At 43.8% G+C, this 20078-nt stretch overlaps 8 protein-coding genes across 8 annotated transcripts; 2 read left to right on the plus strand and 6 right to left on the minus strand.

Annotated features, from left to right (window-relative positions):
- Nucleotides 1-2481: 2481 nt before the first annotated feature.
- On the plus strand, nt 2482-7363 carry O0I10_003490 (uncharacterized protein; the record flags this gene model as incomplete). The annotated part of the gene is made up of 17 exons (XM_058483560.1): nt 2482-2759; nt 2815-2947; nt 3017-3187; nt 3249-3378; nt 3438-3575; nt 3638-3951; nt 4016-4306; nt 4369-4558; nt 4614-5172; nt 5232-5495; nt 5548-5595; nt 5651-6048; nt 6108-6233; nt 6291-6376; nt 6430-6648; nt 6713-6846; nt 6934-7363. The coding sequence occupies 17 exons, from the start codon at nt 2482-2484 to the stop codon at nt 7361-7363; spliced, it is 3909 nt and encodes a 1302-aa protein (XP_058345759.1).
- A 146-nt stretch (nt 7364-7509) lies between these two features.
- On the minus strand, nt 7510-9772 carry O0I10_003491 (uncharacterized protein; the record flags this gene model as incomplete). Its single annotated transcript, XM_058483561.1, has 12 exons — nt 7510-7710; nt 7780-8031; nt 8082-8220; nt 8272-8409; nt 8467-8565; nt 8621-8706; nt 8756-8905; nt 8965-9019; nt 9076-9184; nt 9242-9319; nt 9381-9582; nt 9650-9772. 12 exons carry the CDS (start codon nt 9770-9772, stop codon nt 7510-7512), a joined length of 1632 nt encoding a protein of 543 aa, XP_058345760.1.
- A 178-nt stretch (nt 9773-9950) lies between these two features.
- O0I10_003492 (uncharacterized protein) lies at nt 9951-11302 on the plus strand (the record flags this gene model as incomplete). The annotated part of the gene is made up of 6 exons (XM_058483562.1): nt 9951-10225; nt 10324-10452; nt 10575-10668; nt 10748-10852; nt 10926-11064; nt 11136-11302. The coding sequence occupies 6 exons, from the start codon at nt 9951-9953 to the stop codon at nt 11300-11302; spliced, it is 909 nt and encodes a 302-aa protein (XP_058345761.1).
- Nucleotides 11303-11423: 121 nt separating this feature from the next.
- Nucleotides 11424-12908, minus strand: O0I10_003493 (lipoyl synthase; the record flags this gene model as incomplete). The annotated part of the gene is made up of 5 exons (XM_058483563.1): nt 11424-11967; nt 12036-12282; nt 12349-12497; nt 12556-12788; nt 12849-12908. 5 exons carry the CDS (start codon nt 12906-12908, stop codon nt 11424-11426), a joined length of 1233 nt encoding a protein of 410 aa, XP_058345762.1.
- Nucleotides 12909-13438: 530 nt separating this feature from the next.
- Nucleotides 13439-15137, minus strand: O0I10_003494 (homogentisate 1,2-dioxygenase; the record flags this gene model as incomplete). The annotated part of the gene is made up of 7 exons (XM_058483564.1): nt 13439-13765; nt 13835-13939; nt 14004-14295; nt 14360-14480; nt 14540-14829; nt 14895-14988; nt 15044-15137. 7 exons carry the CDS (start codon nt 15135-15137, stop codon nt 13439-13441), a joined length of 1323 nt encoding a protein of 440 aa, XP_058345763.1.
- A 267-nt stretch (nt 15138-15404) lies between these two features.
- O0I10_003495 (uncharacterized protein) lies at nt 15405-16797 on the minus strand (the record flags this gene model as incomplete). The annotated part of the gene is made up of 6 exons (XM_058483565.1): nt 15405-15699; nt 15765-15912; nt 15973-16063; nt 16122-16345; nt 16396-16606; nt 16666-16797. The coding sequence occupies 6 exons, from the start codon at nt 16795-16797 to the stop codon at nt 15405-15407; spliced, it is 1101 nt and encodes a 366-aa protein (XP_058345764.1).
- Nucleotides 16798-16982: 185 nt separating this feature from the next.
- O0I10_003496 (uncharacterized protein) lies at nt 16983-17702 on the minus strand (the record flags this gene model as incomplete). Its single annotated transcript, XM_058483566.1, has 3 exons — nt 16983-17358; nt 17420-17564; nt 17621-17702. The coding sequence occupies 3 exons, from the start codon at nt 17700-17702 to the stop codon at nt 16983-16985; spliced, it is 603 nt and encodes a 200-aa protein (XP_058345765.1).
- Nucleotides 17703-18206: 504 nt separating this feature from the next.
- O0I10_003497 (uncharacterized protein) lies at nt 18207-19797 on the minus strand (the record flags this gene model as incomplete). Its single annotated transcript, XM_058483567.1, has 4 exons — nt 18207-18962; nt 19054-19348; nt 19475-19552; nt 19613-19797. 4 exons carry the CDS (start codon nt 19795-19797, stop codon nt 18207-18209), a joined length of 1314 nt encoding a protein of 437 aa, XP_058345766.1.
- Nucleotides 19798-20078: the final 281 nt, after the last annotated feature.

The following is a 20078-nucleotide window of genomic DNA, read 5'->3' on the forward strand; positions in this document are numbered from 1 at the left end:
AACCTTTTTTTTACCATGGCTACAAGTCACTGCTGCTTGTTTCTTTTTCTTTTTCTCTCTCCTATGTGTGCTTCGTGGCATGAGCGCTATTAATGACTCGCAGGCCAGGTCTAAGGAGATACGCGTGGGATGGCTAAACAAGGGAGAGAGGTACCACCACTGTGAGAGAGGGGAAAAGGATTCAGAGCAAGTCATGTCCGAAACTTCTAATTGAGCTTGCATGCAGGACACGCAGCACACACACTTAGCGCACCACCACCGTCCTCTTACAATGAAGAATGTAAATAGAGCTTTAGGAGCACGTTATTCTGGATATTATCCTCACGAAACCTAACCCTCCTCCCGCCAACAGGCTCAATCGACATTCTTTTTTTTCGCCACATAGACCACATTTCATCATCCTATCATACGTTTCAATGGCAATGATGATGATGAAACGCGTCTATATGAATCCTATCGACAGGGTGATGCCCTCGTGTAATCTCGGCTAATGATGCAATTATTAGTACCTTGGTCCCATTTATAACGTCAACACACAAACGACAGCTGCAACATCATGATTAGCATCGTCATCATCATCGTCATTATCCCTTTTGTTTATAGGCTCCTTTAACCCCTTTACCCCGGAATGGTCACAGATTCACTTTTTTTACATACACCCACCGCAACCACTCCATTGATGTAGGTTGTGCCCGGACATCAGCGTTTTTGCTGTATGTGCGTGATGCAGCCAAGCAGGTCGCTTTGTTCATCCACGCAGGTATAAAGCTGCAGGTTGTCTTTTTGCATGCCACATGTTAAGCATCTACTTGTTGAACATGCCTTCCTTTATTGCGTCAATCATAAAATACGACAACGAACAAGGGAACGTTTTTGGATACATGCAACATGTTGTAAACGTAGCAGTCAACGTATGGGAATAAATGGTGTAAGTCGTTTACCCAAAGCATGCACAATACTGCATTCTCGAAAGTAAAACAATGATCCTCGTCTCAAGAGCGATAACAACGTTGGTCCCTGTAGCAGCGCATCAGAGCTTCTCTATTGAGTTTGCTTTACCAATACAATAAAAGGGAATTACTACGCGCACACCAATTTAGCTATCCCATATCACGTGCATACATCCATATCATTCACCTTGCGTGCACATTACTTCGTATCCCGTTTCATGCGTAAGATTGTTTTTATTATGCATAGAATGATTTGAAAGCTCATAATAGAATACAGCATCCTATAGAAGGGTGATTGGTAATATAGTAGTGTGCGAGATGATGAAATAAAATTGGTGCGCGCATGGTCAAATGTGGGTAGATGAGAGCTGTGTTTATTGGGTTGGTTGGCTGGGTTACGTTACTGCCATGGTGATTGGATTTTACCTTATTACAAGAACCCAGTATCACAATGACAACGATAACAATGAAAGCGATAGGATAACAATGAAATGCTAAAGATCATCATACATTTGAGTACATGGATCGCTCACAAAAAGGACTCTAATCATGATGCTCACCATGGGCTTTTGAAGGTGTCAGCAATCAAAGAGTGATATGATGATGGGAAGAAAGAGATGTGTGAGAGAAAAAACGATGAACGACATGCGTCATTTTTATACCTGCATGATGGGCGTGATTACTTCTGTGACCACAGAGAGTGGTTGAAAACGGTAATGAGCTGATAGGTTGATGGGGGAGCTTTTACAGAGAGCATTGGTGTGATTGATTGTCCATGCATAAATCAGGTTCTGAAGTAGAAAAGAAGGTAGCAATTTCCGTCATCCAACAATGATGGCATCTCTCAAATCACTTTCTGTGCTCAAGTTCCACAAAACAAGACGTTGTTCGAAGATTTCATGCACGTTTTCGTTTCAAAGATCGATAGTACATAAGCGTAAATGTCCCCGGTCCATCACAGGTCCCGCATGAGGGTGGTAAACGGCTTCCAGTCACATACAACCCACCATCCTTGATTGACTTATTACGTTGTTGTGATCAAGAAAGCAAATCGATCACATGAAGCTCAACCGCAGTAATGGTATCCATGAAGCCATGATATAAAATCGACTTTGTGGGGTGCTTAAGCATGTCTCAATTGATGATGATGGGTCTCCATTCACTGTGTCAGCTGACCACGCACAGTAGGGATCATACCAAAAAGACAAATGTGATCATATTTCTTATGAATGACATGGTTGATAAGACCTCCAAGGAAATGGATCATTTATTGCATAATCAATCATTGAGAGGAAGTAAAAGGTATAGTCACTCTTCAAGCGTGCGGAGGTAAATTTAGCTGAGAGAACACGCCGGCTGGGTGTGTCTTTTGTCTTTCCATCCTTTGGCAAAACGACGACCGCCTCTCCCCTTTGCTATTTCCATTGTCCTCCTCCTCCCCATCATTTCTCCCCTCTCTGGTCTTGGTCATTTGCCGGTTTCTTCCAACCTGTCACCTGCAGCATTGACGACAGATACTTTCCATTCAATAATGCAACCGATTTCGCAAACGAGCGACAAGGAGGGGTTGATGGAAACTAACGGCCATGCGACAACAACAACGACGACAACGACAGCTTCACCATCGCAACAAGACGGCATCAATGGCAAATCAGTGATCTCGAAGGCTGTGGATCCAACACCATCGCAGAATGGCAACGTCGAAAAGATCGCGCTTCAGAATGAAATGGCTAGCATGGTGCCTCTTCAAGTCCTTATTGGAAAAATGGTCAACAAAACCTATGCCGATTTGCAAACGCTGACTGATACGTACGTGATATGCGACACTGTTGTCATCCATCTTGTATGCTTACGCCGTATATAGATTATCATCACGAGGCGAAGTGGAAAAGAAGCGTCAAATCCTCAAGTATGTCACATTTGTGCAGAACCAAATGCTCAAATTATCAGTCTTGGTCAAGTGGGCTGAAAACGCGGATGATATTCAGATGTGTCAGGTAACCAGATCATGCAAAATAAGACGCGCTCCATACGCGATCGGCCCACTAACACTTTTTTTGCATTAGAATATCATGGCTTTTCTGGCAAATCAAAATCAGTTCTTTTACGATGCAACTCGTTTCTTGAACAAGATCCACGTCGAATTACCACGAGCACGGATACGCAACTTTGATATTCCCACCGCTGTCGATGTTCTTACTACGGGATCATATCAACGCATGCCAAGCAAATACAAGGTATAAATGATTCACCATCATTCAAACAAAGCAGCCATCTTATTCTATTTGTGTACTATAGGATATGGTACCACGTTCACCACTCACCGATGAAGAAGTCTTGGAAACATTCCGCAAAATGAATGACGTGATTCGCATGAGGATGTTGACAACCGAGGTCTTGCCATCACCAATGCAGCATTATCGTATTGGTAAGTGAATCCCTGATTCATAGTGTAAAAAAGTCAACTCATGTGTTATGATGATTTAGAGAGTGGTCGGATCACATTTACAATCAAGGATGAGTTTGAAGTCTCTTTGACGTTGATGGGCCCGCCAAGTGAACAACGATGGTGGATCGTGTCGTTGGATATACAGGTCAAATCGACTGTTGGAAGTGGGGCTGCAGGTAAAGAAAAAGGATGAGGTAGATCAACAATGGGACATGTCAACTTACGTGCCTTGTGATAGATGTTGATATATCATTGAATGAAATTCAGCGACAATATCTTCGGGTGAATGCACAAAAGCAACTCGTCCCACCTCAACCACCACAAGACGAACAGACCAAAACGCCATTATTCTTTCCACTCGTCAACTTGCATGATTACCTGCATCTATTTTGTCTCAATATGCAATTGGAGATCATCTACATGCAATCGACAATGGTATCAAAGACGCGGTGGCTTGAACAACTCAAGGTGCAAATGGACCCTACACGCAATAAGTTGGTGCTCGTGTATTGGAAAGGTGGATCTCCTACAGCACATTGGGCACATCCTCAGGTATAAGGGAATGAGACTGCTTTAGTGATATTTTTGGAGATTGATCAGTGAATACCCTTTCTAGTTGGAATTGGCTGGAAGACCACTTGAGAATAGCACAACGATTGAGATTTCAGTTGTCGATGAGAAATCAAAGCGCAAGGGACCATACTCGGATCAAATCAACATGGCGATCAGTGTTCGAGATGATATGCGAGGTCTTGTACAACGAGCAGGCTTGGGTGCATCGGCTATGCTTTCCTCAGTGGACGAAGAAGATAAGCCAGCTGTGGTATCGGCATTACAATATCCCAAGAATCAACTTGAAGTCCTGTGGGGTGGTTTCAACAATTTGCACGCTGACAAGGAATTATTGGTACGTGAATGTGATTATGATGTTCGTGATCCATGCCACTCATCATTGCTTATTGACATTAGAACCCATCCGATTTGAACATTGAACGTGTACTTTGGCATGTCACACGACATCACAGCACTTGTATCATTAAACGATTCCGAAGCTTACTCAAGGGACAAGAGCAGTTCTTGAACGACAATGGACTCCATTTGATTGAAGGATCTCTTGAAAACGTGTTATCTGGCGTGGATCGTATTACAGAGACCAAAGGTAAAAATAGAACAGTACGAGAAAGAGTATATCGAATATTAAGTTGTATACGTAGATGATATGGATCATGATGAGCAGGACATCCCATCTATTGCGATCCGATACCGCCACCGCCGATATATCACCATCACCATGGATGTGCGTACAGGTCGTGTCAAGGTGCGGGAACTTGGATACAAGCTGGGTGAAGGAGATGCCAAATTGAAGGAGCTTGAAGAACGATTGAACAGTGATCCTGAAAACATTGCACGCCACTTGCTTTGGTTACGATCCGAGGTGGTGATTCGTGAGATCGTTTCTCTTGCAAAGCAGCTCAGCCTTCAACCATTCTCCCCATCTCAAATGTCCTTACGGCCGGATGATTTTATCAAGCTCTTTGGCGACTTGCCTACATCACATACACCAAGCGAACCAGCAACAAGTACAACATCAGCAACCACAGCAGCACAACCCACCACCACCACCACCACCGCTGCTGCTACTGCAGCCGCCTCAAGAAGGCCGGCATTATACCCGTCGCACTGTGTATTTCTACAATTTGTTCAATTTGAGGATTGGTATCTGGTGATTGCTATCGTACGAAATGAAGTTTATTCATGGCTATGTTGCATAAAGTAAGTGTGAATGCGATGATTGGATCAGAGATAGGGTATGCTTATCGTCATCTTTATAGCAAAACATATGACCAAAATGGATTATTCCAAGTGATTGTGGATATGATGCATGTCGAATATGAAGAGATGTGGAAGGAGCACTTTTTACCTAAGCTGGATGAGGATACGGATCGTGATACTAGCAGCAAGCGGAGAAGATCAAGCGTGGAACAAGAACAAGATACGCAATCTACATCACAACACGTAACAAGGAAACGACGGAGGACTGAAGCAAGTTTGGAGGATACATCACAACAAGAATCTACAACAGAGATTATAGACAAGTAAGAAGGATACACGAAATTGCAAGTATACCTTGGCTAATCATAAACATAGTTTATCGGTTAATTTGCGGTTCATGGCGAAGCTGGACTCCCTATGCCGGTAAGTAATGAGAGACAAAGAGTCGCCAAGCAATGACTTATGTATACGTATATAGCGCATGTATCACGAACTGCAAGATAGAACTGCAATTGCAGCGACTCAGGGGATCCATCAATTTCACACCTCGCCCATTACTCAAGTCACTGCCTACAGCCGAATCTCAAGTACTCAATCATCCAGCTGCCAAGAAAATGGAAGTGCTTTGTGTTCCACAGCGTGATCTACTCAAAGCATGCGTTATGCGAAATGTGGACGAGAGTCATCCAACTGCCAACAACAGGGAGGTGCCGCTACACATTCGACCATGGGTTGAGAAGATGATACCAGAGATGAAAAATGATGTCGTGATGCGTGCATCTGGTTGGTGGGCGTGCGGTCGCAGTGAATGCTTTGTCGTTATCCAAGAAAAGTTTGATTGGAAAAACATGCCATTACCTACTCACGACATTCGAGGTAAGCTTTTTTTTCAATATGATGCTTGGTTTGGTGACATGCTAATACACATCCAATAGATCACATCTCACTTGACAAGGTCTCCAATGTGCTATCATTTACCTATACGGATATTGACAATTGCATCGACCGGTTCCTTGTTGATTGGGAGCGTATCTTTATGATGTCTTATCTTGCTAGGCAATGTGAGTATCAAAAACAATGCTTTATGTGGTTTGAAAACTAATAACCTTCTTTACTAGCATCATCAAAGTGGATGGATCGATATAAGGATCAACTCAAGTTTGAATCGTTTGATACACATGAGCTCCGATTTACATACGCCAAGGTAACATACACGGCTTCAGATGGGAGAGGGTATCTCAAACATATATATCCTAGAACCTTTCTTGTTCAATTCGATGGGATTCTCCAAGTCGAGGTCGTGCACGTCAATATGTGATATCTCTTGGTATGATGGAGAACGGCGAGCATCCAAAACCAAAGGACAAGGAGTCAGCAACGTCTTTGCACATGTACACTCAAAATCCTCATTGGCGTGTGACACCTTTCCTACAAGACATCTTGAATGAAAAGCGCGATCTTGTTTATCTTGTTCAGGTTCGTTGATGGTCTCATTGAAATTGTATGTGTGTGCAAGTTACTAAGAGCGTATATTCTACAGATCATGATCCAGACATTACCCTTCATGGCCTGTCTTGAAAAGTTGGAGGTGGATATTGCTCAAAAGGGTGCCATTGGCGATATATCGATCATTCCTCACGCGGCTGATTCAGTACGGATAGTCTTTTCATCAACGTAAGTGTACAGTGGTGGTATTATAGGGGAGGTTGCGCTCTTGTCACTATGGTATGGTTTGACGGGTTTGAAATGTGGGGGGATTAGGCACGCTCTGGATATACGCTTTACGGATCACAAGACCTTATGCATATCGGATGTCGCATTTCAACATTTGTTTTATTCCTCGTTGGCACTTGCAAATACCCAAGGAAAAGGCGTGACAGCAACAGCCAAATCAACTGAAGCAAGCGAGATCAAGAAGGAGAGCAATGATGATAATGAAAAGGAAGGTACAATGAAACCCATCAAGGTGGCACAATCATTCAACTTTGAGCCATTCACCAAATTCGATGAGCTCTTGGAATCTGTGGATGACTGGTTATTTGTCGACGACAACGATGATGAATCCAAACAAGATCCCTGGTACTCGTTTATGGATGAAGAGGAGCCTACTGCAGTTCCCTTTCACCATGGACTCTTGTGTTCTGCCTCTCTCTGTCGTCGCGTCATTGGTCAATTGGGTACATTAGTGTAGAACATTATCAAGACCTTTACGCATGTATACTGGATAATAATAAAAAAAGAAGAGGTCAAACACAAAAGATATGTATATAGAATCAATCGTTAAATGTGGATGCTGTCAAAATATAAAAATGCTATTTATTGATTGATACACACACACTAAAGATCATTAAGATCATCCAGCTGCCATAATGGTTTATCCTCCTCTGCATCTTCTTCTTCATCCTCTCCTTCGTCTTGATCAAAGACATCGGCAAAGCTTCCTAGACCAGCCAGCTCATCCAAGCCAAGATCTTCCAAGTTGAGGTCTTCGGTATTAAGAGCACTCAATGCACCCGCTTCTCGCAGCGTCTCGAACATCTACAATGGGTGCCGCGTGCGATATAAGTATGCAATACAAAGAAGCACAACGCATCCCACTCTAGTTACCTTTGCCGTTTCAGGATCATTTGCGTCTTCCCATTGACTAATTTGGGCCTGCGCTTGATCACGCTCCTCTGCAGCACGCTCATCCTCATCTTGGTTCGCCGACTCTTTTTCTTTGGCAATCAATTCATCCAACCCTTCTTCGGGATCCTCCCATGGATCTGCTTTTCCTGACTCAATCACTTGTTCCATCTTCCTTCTCATGATGTGTCGTATACGTTCAATGACACAGCGATAATAAAAACCAGAATGTGCCTAAGAGCTCATGTTATAATCCATCCTAATCATCCTTTTCCTCAACTTACTGTGCATGTTGATTTCCTGAAAGCAGCTGAATGGATCAAGTTTTGTAAATCGGGATCGGTAACATCATATAAGCAATAGGTGCTTGAGTCAACAGGAGCACGCTGGCCATTGAAAATGTGTGCTTGACGATCTTCCTCACTAGAGCAATGGTCAAACAACATCCTACTTGGGATTGGTTCCTTTTCTTACCTAAGCTCAGGTACCCCATAATTGCTTGCAGCGTGTCGGTTACGTGCGGTCTTTAGTTTGGCTTGATGTATGGATTTTTGATGCAGTTCTTCCTGATTGGGTCGTTTCACATGAAGACGCATAATGATTGATTGATAACTATAGTAGACAAGGTGATTAATACAATGTCGAGGTAAGTCAATGGGTATAGCTTACATGTGACAATTTGGATCTTTCCTTGGATCTTCTCCTAACCGAATAAGCACCTCCTTCCATGGACCGTTTCGGAAAGAGTAACAATGTAGATTGAGGGCTCTGGATGCATGGATTAGTTATCCACTACCTCAACTTGTAAATAAAGAGCACTCACGTTCTGATGTACTTGTAATCCTTAATAGGGAATTGATGAAGAAGGGCGCTTCTAGTCCACATGGGTCGTTCTTGGAAATACTTTTCCTTATATTAATACCATCGTCTGATGAAATACCACAACAACCCATCATACCTTGGTGAGCTCTTTAGCGAGACGCCTTTCTTCTGGGCCCAAGATACTTTCAGAGATAATCGGTTCTGATGGAACGGTAGGACTATTGTATCGAATCATTTGGCGACCAGCATCTGTTTTTGAGGCCTTGTGTAAAAGCTTGACCGCATACTAGAAACAAAGCACTCTATAAGCTTCCTACACTCCACCTATAAATCCTTCCTACTTACCGATCCATCCGGTTGACGCACTTTCACTTGTATCACACGAGCAGCTTGCTTGTATCTAAACAACCATGATCCATTAGTGGTCGTGTAGGCAACCGATATCACACAACGTACCCATAATTGAATGGAGCATCTCGAAGACTGAAAAGAGGTGGTGGTACAGAATGCAAATCTGGTCCTTCTTCTGCACTGGTACGCGGCCTGAAATCTCGGATTTTTTGTACTAGGATCACGTTATTCAAGCTATCCACCAAAGTAGCACATGATTCGATCCGCTTACCATCACCCTTTAAGATTGCTTCTCTTGTTTGCCGCATACGATCATCTTTTGGCACCAGGTACTGGAAATCTCCCATGGCTTGATACAATAGATTAATCGTGGGACTTTTTCTTATATAATTGATCCCCTTTTTACATACCACGAAAACGACATGTACGAGTTACTGTACCAACTATCTCTGCCTTGGTTTCGCCTTCATCCTCGGGTTGTCCCTTTCTTCGACGTCGTGTGACCTTCAGCAAAAGACCTGGGATACGCCTAACCTCGCCTGAAACAGGATGGGAAAAAGGGTCCTTGGGACGTAGTCTCAACTCGATACCATTCTTTGGATTCTCTACGGCCTGAAGACGCGTGCGATCAGTGGTCGATTAGGGGGGAGAGGGAGTTGTTTGTATATATCAAATGTACCGCTGTAATGGCTTGCTGTCCACCCAAGGTGTCAATGGCACGATCAATGTTTTTTACACGACCAGGATATTCAACGCATATGAATTGGCGATCGTTGAGGGTAAACTTGTCGACACCTCCCATAGCAAGTGGTAAAAGTCCAAGTGAGTGAATGTGTGTGTGTTGCGTCGGAAATGGAAGAGGTAAGTCAATGGATTCCGAAAATGGAAAGACATTGAGTTTGACCAAGTAAAGTCGGCTTGAATTTGTCCTTGACTTGTCTTCTTTCACTTTTCTCTTTCTCTCTCCCTCCCTCTCTCAAATGAATACCAATGATGCAACAACACCTCTCTTGTCAACACCGCAGGCGGTCGAGCAAGACGTCCAAACTTATGCCAGCATAGAGAGTGCAGAAACACAACGAGTCGATGAGAATGGCGACATTGTAAAAACGGTGCAAGTGGAGACGACAACGACATGGCGACTATGGCGTAGCAACTCTTATATTCGATCACTTGGCATGTTGATTATCTTGTTTATTGTCTTTACTGGACTTGAATTGGCTTTGCTCAAGCTCAATTTACCGGCAGTGAGCCCGTAAGATACCCATGGATAAGGGGGGGGGAACAACGACATTTATCATCGCTCACATGACTAAAACCCCCACTCCTCCTCCCTTTCTCCTTTTTCTGTAGTGAAGACCAGGATGCTCTGAAACTTCCAAAAAGCCTTGAAGATCTACGACGTCTCAATGCCATCTTATCAGCTTATATCGACCAACATTTCATGAATGTCTATGTCACCTATTTTGTCACCTATATCTAGTAAGTACAATGCTGAGTGTGTGTGTGTGTGTGCGTGCGTGGATGAGGGGGCGGGGAAAGCGGAGGAGGGATTACGGCTAAATGTCCTTTGTCTCTTGGCACTCATACACTATTGCTACTAGTCTCCAAAGCTTTTCAGTACCAGGATCCATGTGGTTATCTATCCTTGGTGGTGCATTGTTCAACTTCTGGCTTACGTTGTTTACGGTTTCATTGGTATGTGTATATAACACCCTCCACCCCAACCATGAAGGTTTACTCATGCGTAAATGCACCAATGTGTGTCACATGTTAGTGTTCGGCAATTGGCTCTACCGTGGCCTATGCGATTTCGGCTAGTCTTGGATCTGTAGCTGTGGTACGCTTGATTGGTGATAGGATTGCCAAATGGAATGAACAGGTTCGTCGCACCACGCACCACGCATCATCATCATCATTATCATCGTTACTCACCCATCCTACAAAAAAAATAGCTCGTGAACCATAAACAACACATGCTAAACTACATGATCGTTTTACGTGTGGCTCCGCTTCCTCCCAATTGGGTTATCAATCTTGGTGCACCCCATCTAGGCGTGCCTTTGGGTGCTTTCTTCTGGGGAACGTTTGTTGGTAAGTGGGCGTGGTAGCGTATAGGAGACATGGCACTTTGCATGAATTCTCACTTTTGTGAATTTCAAAAGGTGTGGCCCCTCCATCTTTTATCCACGTGCAAGCAGGTGCAGCTCTTGATAGACTTTCATCATCCGACGAACTTCAACTCGTGACCCCTACCAACGTGCTTTGTCTCATTGGTGTTGCTATCGCTGCCCTTATTCCCGTATTTATCAGAAGATACTACAAGATTTAAAACGATTGTATCCTACAAGATTTAAAACGATTGTATCATTTGGAACCCCCCTTTTTGTATATTAACTGTGTATGGTTTTTGAAGTATATATATATATAAAAGACGAAAAAGAAAAACAACTTTACAATGATTTGGATGCCTCTGCCTCTGCAGCTTGTACAGGAACACCCTTTCTCTTTTTAAGAATGTTGCTAATATAGAATTCACCAGCCTTGTAACTCGATCTTACTAGAGGACCACTGGCAACATACTTGAATCCCATCTCCATACCGGTCGTTTCCCAGTGCTTGAATTTCTCAGGTGTGACGTACTCGTGCACCTTCATGTGTCGCTTGGTAGGTCGCATGTACTGGCCAAGTGTCACCACGTCCACATTTGCCTTGCGAAGTTCTTGTAAAGCGTGCAATACTTCATCATCGGTTTCACCACATCCCAACATGATCGATGTCTTGGTAATCAAATCAGGTCGAGTCTCTTTGGCGTGCTTGAGAACACTGATGGATTGGCGGAAACCAGCACGACGATCACGCACATAGGGAGTAAGGGCTTCAACAGTTTCAATGTTGTGTGCATAAACATCCAATCCAGACTTGGCCACCGTTTCAACACAATCCAATGAACCACCGAAATCACCCGTCAAACATTCAACCAAGATATGAGGTGCCCTATGAAAAAAAGTAAGTAAAAAGATCATGATGATGATGATGATGGATGACGATGCATTGATACTTACTTGGTCTTGATTTTGCTAATTGTTTCGGCGAAATGATTGGAACCACCATCGGCAAGATCATCACGATCCACACTGGTAAGCACAACGTAATCGAGACCCCAACGTCGAATAGCTTCAGAGGTATGTTCAGGTTCATGCGGATCGAGAGGAGCAGGATTGCGATTGGTCTTGACAGAGCAGAAGCGGCAACCACGTGTACATTCATCACCCATCAACATGATAGTGGCTGTAGCAGTTTGATGTTCACCTATCATGCCACACATATCCAATGTCAAACCATGTACCCTTTACATAAGCCCAATGGATCCTTTACCTCCACCCCAGCAATCACTAATGTTGGGACACCGAGCTTCTTCACACACAGTATGTAACTTCAATCCACGAAGATCCTTTTTGATACGAGCATAGTTTCCACCTGCTGGGATATCGGTCTTGAGCCATTCTGGCAATCGAGGTTGTTTCCTATTACCAAAACCTTGTCAACACTGACAACAAGACCATGCATGATCATGTTACTTACAACTTTTTTGTCTTGACTTGCTTGCCAGCTTCCACCACTGTTTCCTTGAGTTCGAGAGCTTCTTCAGGTGACAGTTTGCCGGTGCTGCCGGTGTTAACGAATTCGTCAATAGCAGCATCCTCCGCTGCCAAACGTTCCCGTAGCTGTGTGAGTTTTGACTTGGCCGACTGTGAGGATGAGGGTGGCGATGGTGTATCGGAAACGGTGGTTGCGTGTGTCCTTATTTGCTGAGACTACTCCATCCATTGATGAACAAAAAGAAAAACACCCGACATTTCCCGTCCAATGCATACCAGTGCTCGCATGACAAGAGGTGACGATCGTGCATGTGTTTTGTAGATATTGCGCAACATGGTGGTGGTCGGGATAAAGGAAAAGAAGGGTCGTTGGGGGGAGAGAGAGAGAGCGAGAGAATAGACACCTCTTTTTCAAGAAAATATATATTTGCCTTTACACGGTGAAAGGGAGTCGTGACTTGAGCAACCTCTTTTGGTTACAGACACTTTGAATGAGCGGTATCAGGGAAGCTCTTAACCAATAACGACGCACCCATCCCGAGTCTTCCGATCTTTTTCTTCTTTCCATCTCGTTTCAATAAAGCAATTCTCAATGATAAGCCATAGCGATTCAATCCTATTATCGAGCTCATCATCCTAAATAAAAAATGATATCAAGCAATGATGGTAAATTGGAATCCCAGAGTCAATACATGCTATGATTGGGCTATTGTATATGGATGAAATGTATAATTTTGTCGGGGCCGTGGGATTAAAAACCGCACAGTATAAAAAAAAAAGTGGAGAAATGTAACACAACACAACGCAGCAGCATTGTTGTCAATCTCAATGTATACTACAAAATGATGTCGTCCTTTTTTTTATTTTTAAGCAGTAAACTTGGTATCAAGATCAGCCCATGCCTTCCAATAATCCTCCTGCACCTTGCCAGAGGTATGTAATGCCCATGGGGTCACTGGCAATGTGAGACTAGTTTCAAACATGAATGCTTGCGTACCATCTCCTACACGAGTACACTCCAATTTGGCATTGGATGCAGCTTCAAACACCTTAGCATCAGGACCGTGAGGTGTCATTGGACTATGCAAAGAGGCACCGCCAGGGGCAAATCCACCGGTCTTGCCTTCGTAATCACCCAAAATCAAACCCATAAATTCGCTCATGCAATTGCGATGGAAGTAAGGGGGTCGGAACTATACATCGTATATACATGCATCATTAGCACGTGACCTTTTTCTTTTGTCATGGTTGGCAATACTTACAGTGTTGTCAGCGACAGCCCATCTTGGAGGGAAAATGACAAAATCGGCAATAGCCACACCGGGAACAGTGGACTTGGCGGTGAGTACCGTAAAGATGGAAGGATCCTATGTATGAGATGATTCATCATCAGCATGATTTCCATTAGATGGTGGTGGTGGTGGTACTTACAATATGATCAAAGGTGACGCTGTTGATAGCGCAGAATTTGGCAAGATCGTACTTGTAGGGTGCATAGTTACCGTGCCATGCAACAACATCAAAAGGAGTGTGGTTTTGCTTGGCTGAGAACAATTTGCCTGCAAACTTGGTAATGATTTCCCATTCGACACCAGATTCTTTTACAAAGGCTGCCTTTGGTGTAACAAAATCGCGTGGGTTGGCAAGACCATTGGCACCAATAGGTCCAAGATCAGGGAGTTCAAAGTGTGTTTGACCAAAGATCTCAAGCATGTAGCCACGACTATTATACACATCCCATTAGCATGCCATATATAGATACCCAAAATACCCTTTTTTCTACTTACACAGGTCCATCCGGCAATGACACGCTGTATCGAATACCACGTTGAATCACGCAAATCTCATTGGGTGCCACCATCATTTTACCAAACTCGGTACAAATATCCAATCGACCCTGCTGGGGAACTACATAGCAACGACCTTGATTAGCATTTGAAATAGCAAGTTGAGTCCTTGACATTTACCAATAAGAATATCACCATCCGAGTTGTAGAATGCCTTGTGATCCATATTGGTGTTTGCAGTATAGATGTGAATAGCCAAGCCGCTAGCAGCAGTTGGGTCACCTGCCACGCTCACGGTCTTGATGCCTTGAACAAAGTCAACCTTTTCACCCTCAGCTGGTAAATCAAAGGGGCTCCATCGAAGCTGTGTGGGTGTGATTTCGCAAGAGGATGAAGTTGCTACAATGGAATCATGCTTGAAAGGAGCAAATGGCTTGTGCACCACAGAGGGTCGAATACGATAGAGCCAGCTATTATATAAATCCATTCTCGATAAGCCCCTCTTCTTGTTCCTTATAAACAACTCTTTACATACCTTCGTTGATTATGTGAGCGTGGGACGGTGAATGCTGTTCCAGACAGCTGCTCGGCATACAACTCGTAGGGACACTTTTGAGGCGTGTTTTGACCTGGAAAATGCATGAGATAAACGTAATTTGATATCGGGGTTTAGATCAATTTTACCTTTTGGAAGAGCATCTGGCAAAGCCTCAGAGACAAAGTGATTGCCAAATCCTTCAAGGTAAGTGTATGGATCGGTGTTGGTGGTGGTAGACATGTTTGTTGTTAATGTGGAAGAGAAAGAGAGAAAATGCAAAAGGCAGGATGTCGGATCTCCTGTTTTGTTTCTATTATGCCTCCTTCTCAGTCGTGGGAAAATGAAAGCTTCCCACGACCCTAAAAAAGGGCCTCTTGGAAAAAGTGTACACGGGCATCTCCTCTTCCGAGATGATGCAACATTGATTGCTCATATCTTTCACCAATCAGCTCGTTCTTGTTTTACAACATTGCGTGATCTTTGTTCGGTACATCCATTGTTTTACATTCACGTGCCACTATTGCTACCACTGCTACTGCTACCCGAAGAAGTGCTACTACTTGAAAGCTGTGGGATGGAAAGATTACGTGCTTCAGCCATGAAAGCAGGTAAAGCCCTACGATCTCTGGCTTGTGATATTGCTGTCACCTCGACGCCCAATTCATCCGCCACTGTCTCGTCATACAAGTGTCGTACCAGTAGATCAAAGAGGTTGGGTGGAAGCTTCTTATGGGATGCCAATGCTAACGGGATGATCGCATCAGCCTTGAGTGAGGGTAGCTTGCGTAGGATTTTCATGGGGCTATACCATCCAATAGTGTAAGCATCTCCATCATCCCATGTTTTCTTCTTCCTTTCGTTGCATACCTTGAAGTTGCCATAATTTCATCACGAACAAGAGCCAATTGAGAAATGATAAACAAAATGTTGAGATGAAAGCCAAATGCAAACATGACATCCCATAATCGTAATAGCTCAGATAGAGGTGGTGTACATGCCGAGAATGTCAATACAGCTTATATGTATGGGTGAGCACTTTTGGTAATAAAAACAAGCAACCGTGGATGGCACTTACATGGGAAAGCGTACATGCTTGCTGATAACCCTTTTCCTAACAAGTATCCATAAAGTTCAGGATCCAATGTGCGTAAGCACATATCCACAAGCTACCAAGATGTCGTTTAAATCATGGAGAATGATGATTGAAGAAGGTATGCAACTAACCTTGAGACCACAATGTACCCCTTTGAGCGTGGATCTTACGTACAATGGACACCAATGCCATAGGAGTCTGGAAAAAGCATAAAAGGCTTCCATTTCAGGCAGTACTGTGAGGAATGGTGCTGCCAATACATTCATGCCTTGGACATAGGCGAGCTCACCCGTGGCGCCACGATGTAAACTTGTTCTTAGATGCAATTCCTCGGATGTATCTCCTAAACGTCCATCTATTGTAACATGTTAACAAAGGCGTATGTTATTTTTCAGCATTACATACTTTGATCGCTGATCCAAACAAAAGCATTCAAGATCCGAATAAGCATATCCTCTGATACGTGCTCAATAAAGGTGGTATCGGTTGTCATGGTTCTCGAGGTGTCGTTACGAATCTCAGCATCCCTTGAACTTGCACCACGATGGACGAGGCTGATGTAACATGATGCTGACACTTCAAGTTTCAAAAACACTTTCCAAATCCATCCCCTAAGCTATATAAAAAGTCATTAGGTCACTGGTATAGATATCAGCAACGCATACACACACTCACCTCAGAAGGACATGGATAGGTTAACACCAACCATCGTAATTCATTCAAGCTGCTATCCGCCTCTTCTTTTGTAACATGACGTCGATTCAGAACTTTGGAGAACTGCTCTTGCACCGTCAATAGGGGTGGCATCTTGTTGATGATTGCAAATGGATGATATAAGACATGTTGTTGGGCTTTTATAGAATCGATCACAATGGGACCACTTGCTTTCATTGTATTGATAAATCATGTGCTATGTACATTATTATGGCGCAAAAAAAGGATAAAGAGCGTGTGATGTGTTACTATGGATGCATTGATTGTTGTTGTCGTTGTTATCTTATACGCCGTACTTTTCCCCGAAAACCGCCTCGGCCGCCGCCCCGTGGTGAAGGGGATGGTTGACGTCGATCATTAGCAAAATTAGAGAACTTGTTACGAGGAGCTGAATTGGGTGGTAATTGTTGTGATATAGAAGGATGATGGTGATGGTGATGATGATGACCAGGAAATGATGGATCCCGTGGATCTCGAGGAGGTTGTAAAGGTTGATGTTGTGGATGTGGATGATATTGGTCTTGTAATTGTTGCGGCGTCAATTCTGAATAGTTGGGTTGTTCATTGAAACACATGGTATCTTGTCCAATGCGCCTAACCTTGGACGCACGTAACGCCTCCATTTCGAGTTGCCCTTTTCGAATCTTTGCTTCCCTACCATGACGATGATCCTTATTAGTGATCCTTCGTATCCATGTACTGTAACACTACTTACGCGCCAGTAACACGCAAAATGTCCCCACTTTTAATGCACTTTGCTCGGTCACCCCATATACTCAATACGATAGAACCAGTCTTGTCAGCAACGATATACTTGTAGATCGCGTCACCATGCCGAGTAAAGTGGGGATCAGCTTCCGCTGTGAATGGGTGGATTAGTATCAATGGCCTCCTAGCAACAAGAAATAAACCTTACCTCTTTGAAGAACAATGACTTGGCAGTCAAAGCCTCTGAGTAATGGTTTGACATCTTTCAATAAGACTTCATGGGTGGCCATGGCCAAGTAGTGAATGACTGCGAGAGATAGAAAGGGCTTGTATGTAGTTGCGGTGGGCTGCTGCTGAGTCGATATTTGATTACAGCCACTGCCACCATTATGCGAATCCCCTTTATCAGCTTGCCCCGATAAGACCATTGAGAGACAGAACAAGTTTTACATGAGAATACAATTGGGAATACCTTTATTGTGCTTTTTTGTCTTTTTTTCACTTGTAAAAAGAAAGGGGAATCATGGGCATGAAAAGTATACTATAATATAACTGATGGTGTGTGGTTTGAGTGGTGGTGTGAGGGGGAGGGATATGTGATAAGGATAGTAATATGGTATATAAAGACAACAATTCTCGAAAAGAAGGGGGAGGGGAAAAGAGAGTGTGAGTGTGTGAGTATGTGTATACGACAGGTTGAGTAAAATGAATGGGATCAATGTGCTCGTTTTGTGTGTGTGTGATGTGATTTGGGAATACAACATAATAGCAAGAGAGAGAGAGAGAGAGGAAGCTTAAAACTCCCATTTGTGCAGGTTTTCATCCATAAAAAAGTCCACCATGCTCTTGACTCGTGCACCCGATGGCGACTTTGGTTTCATGTCTTTGACCTTCAAAGGATTGTCAGGGGATGTAGTCGAGGGTCGTGTGCCATAAGGCTTGTTGTTGTTGTTGGGTGTAGTGATTTGTGCAATACTCTCGAAACGTTGACGTAGATTATCCACTTCAGGTGTCTCTGGACGTGGTAACGAGCTGATGCTATTGGGTGAAAGCGAAGTACGCAAAATGGATGGTGATGTCGAGCTTCGGTCGTCGGTTGTCATGGTAACCATGGTCGCAGTGGTGGCAACAGAAGCTGAAGATGCCACATTGGCCAAACGGGTGGTTGCAGCAGCCACCTCTGCATCATGTTCACTTTCATTCTCTTCTCGGGTGCCATTGGTAGTGGTCGATGGGTATATTTCCTCGACATGGTTAGGCTCAACATTGGGTGTAGCAGGTTGCTGTTGTTGCTCCTTTTCCATCTCGGTGGTTGTTATCTCTTCTTCATCAGCTGGTGGTGATGATGATGATGATGGTGCCTCATCCTTGTCAGATTTCTTTTCCAAAGTGGATGCAGGTCTTGTCTTTTTGGTGGTTGCCATGTTGTTGTTCTTTTTCATTGTCATGGGCGTATTGCGCTTTGCTACACGATTGCCGTTGCTGCTGCCGTCAGATGATGTTTTGACTGGTACTCGTGAAGGCACACTGGTGTTGCGAGATTGTCGACCCTGTTACAAGTTTAAAAGAGAAAAAGAAAGAAGAAATGGTAAGAGACTAATATGCTTCACTCCTTGTCCCCACCCCTTCTTTGCTACTAACCATTGTCTCTGATTTTGGCCCCTTGCTTGTGCCAGTATCTTGGGAGGCAGCAGCAGCAGCAGCTGCAGATCGACGACGAGTTGTTGCTGTTGCTGCGGAAGAACGTGCATTGGATGTCATTGTCGCCATTCTTTGTTTGGACGCTGCTGTAGTAGCTGCTGATGATTTGATGTTGCCATTACCAGCAGCAGGTTTCTTCTTTTGAACGATGCTCTTGTACCAAAGAAGATCAGACTTTGCACCCGCCTCGGATGAGCTGCTGTAAAAGACATCGTCGTTGAGATTCGAACTATCCCTACATAAATGCCTTGTTAAAATAAACGTTGTGGAATGGCATATGGATCAAGGGGTGGGGGTGTGGCAAAACGGGTAGAGAAAATGACATCCACATGTGCATACAATATACACGCATACTACATACCTTGCAAGCTCTTGTTTGACATTAAGCCATTGCTGAACGGCATCTTGACTCTCCAGTAGCAATACAGAAACGGGTGGGCTACGCATTATGCAATGAATGAGATGGTTGAATAGACATACAAGCGCCAAACAAGCTTACCATTCAAACACCTTGGCAAGTGCTGGATTACGCTTATGCAGTTCGGTCTTCTGGTCAGCCGATAAGCTCATCTCTCTGGACACCTTGACATTAAGAGAAGCCGACTTTGCAAGGTCAATGACGAGTTGTTTGTCCGTGGTTGCATCCTGGGAGATGGCAGCAAGAACGTATCGTGGCAGAGCCATTAACGAAACTAACCTGCGGAAGCTGAGCCCTCCTCCTCCTCCTCCTCCTCCTCCTCCTCCTCCTCTCCTCCTCCTCAAAAATCCATGATGTCGGACTCCAGTTGTTTGCTTGAATCGATTTGTTCATCTTGCAACCTTGTAGGCACACACACTGTATCATTGCTGTGCATTACTAAACATACCTTTCGTCATATCCACCCACGTGTTGGTTGTAATTAATACAAAACCTTGGCAACCTTGTCTTTGATACCAATAAAATCTTTGTTTCCATGGTCACGATA

This window comes from Lichtheimia ornata (genome assembly GCF_029851405.1).
Source record: "Lichtheimia ornata isolate CBS 291.66 chromosome Unknown scaffold00011, whole genome shotgun sequence".
NCBI lineage: Eukaryota > Fungi > Mucoromycota > Mucoromycetes > Mucorales > Lichtheimiaceae > Lichtheimia > Lichtheimia ornata.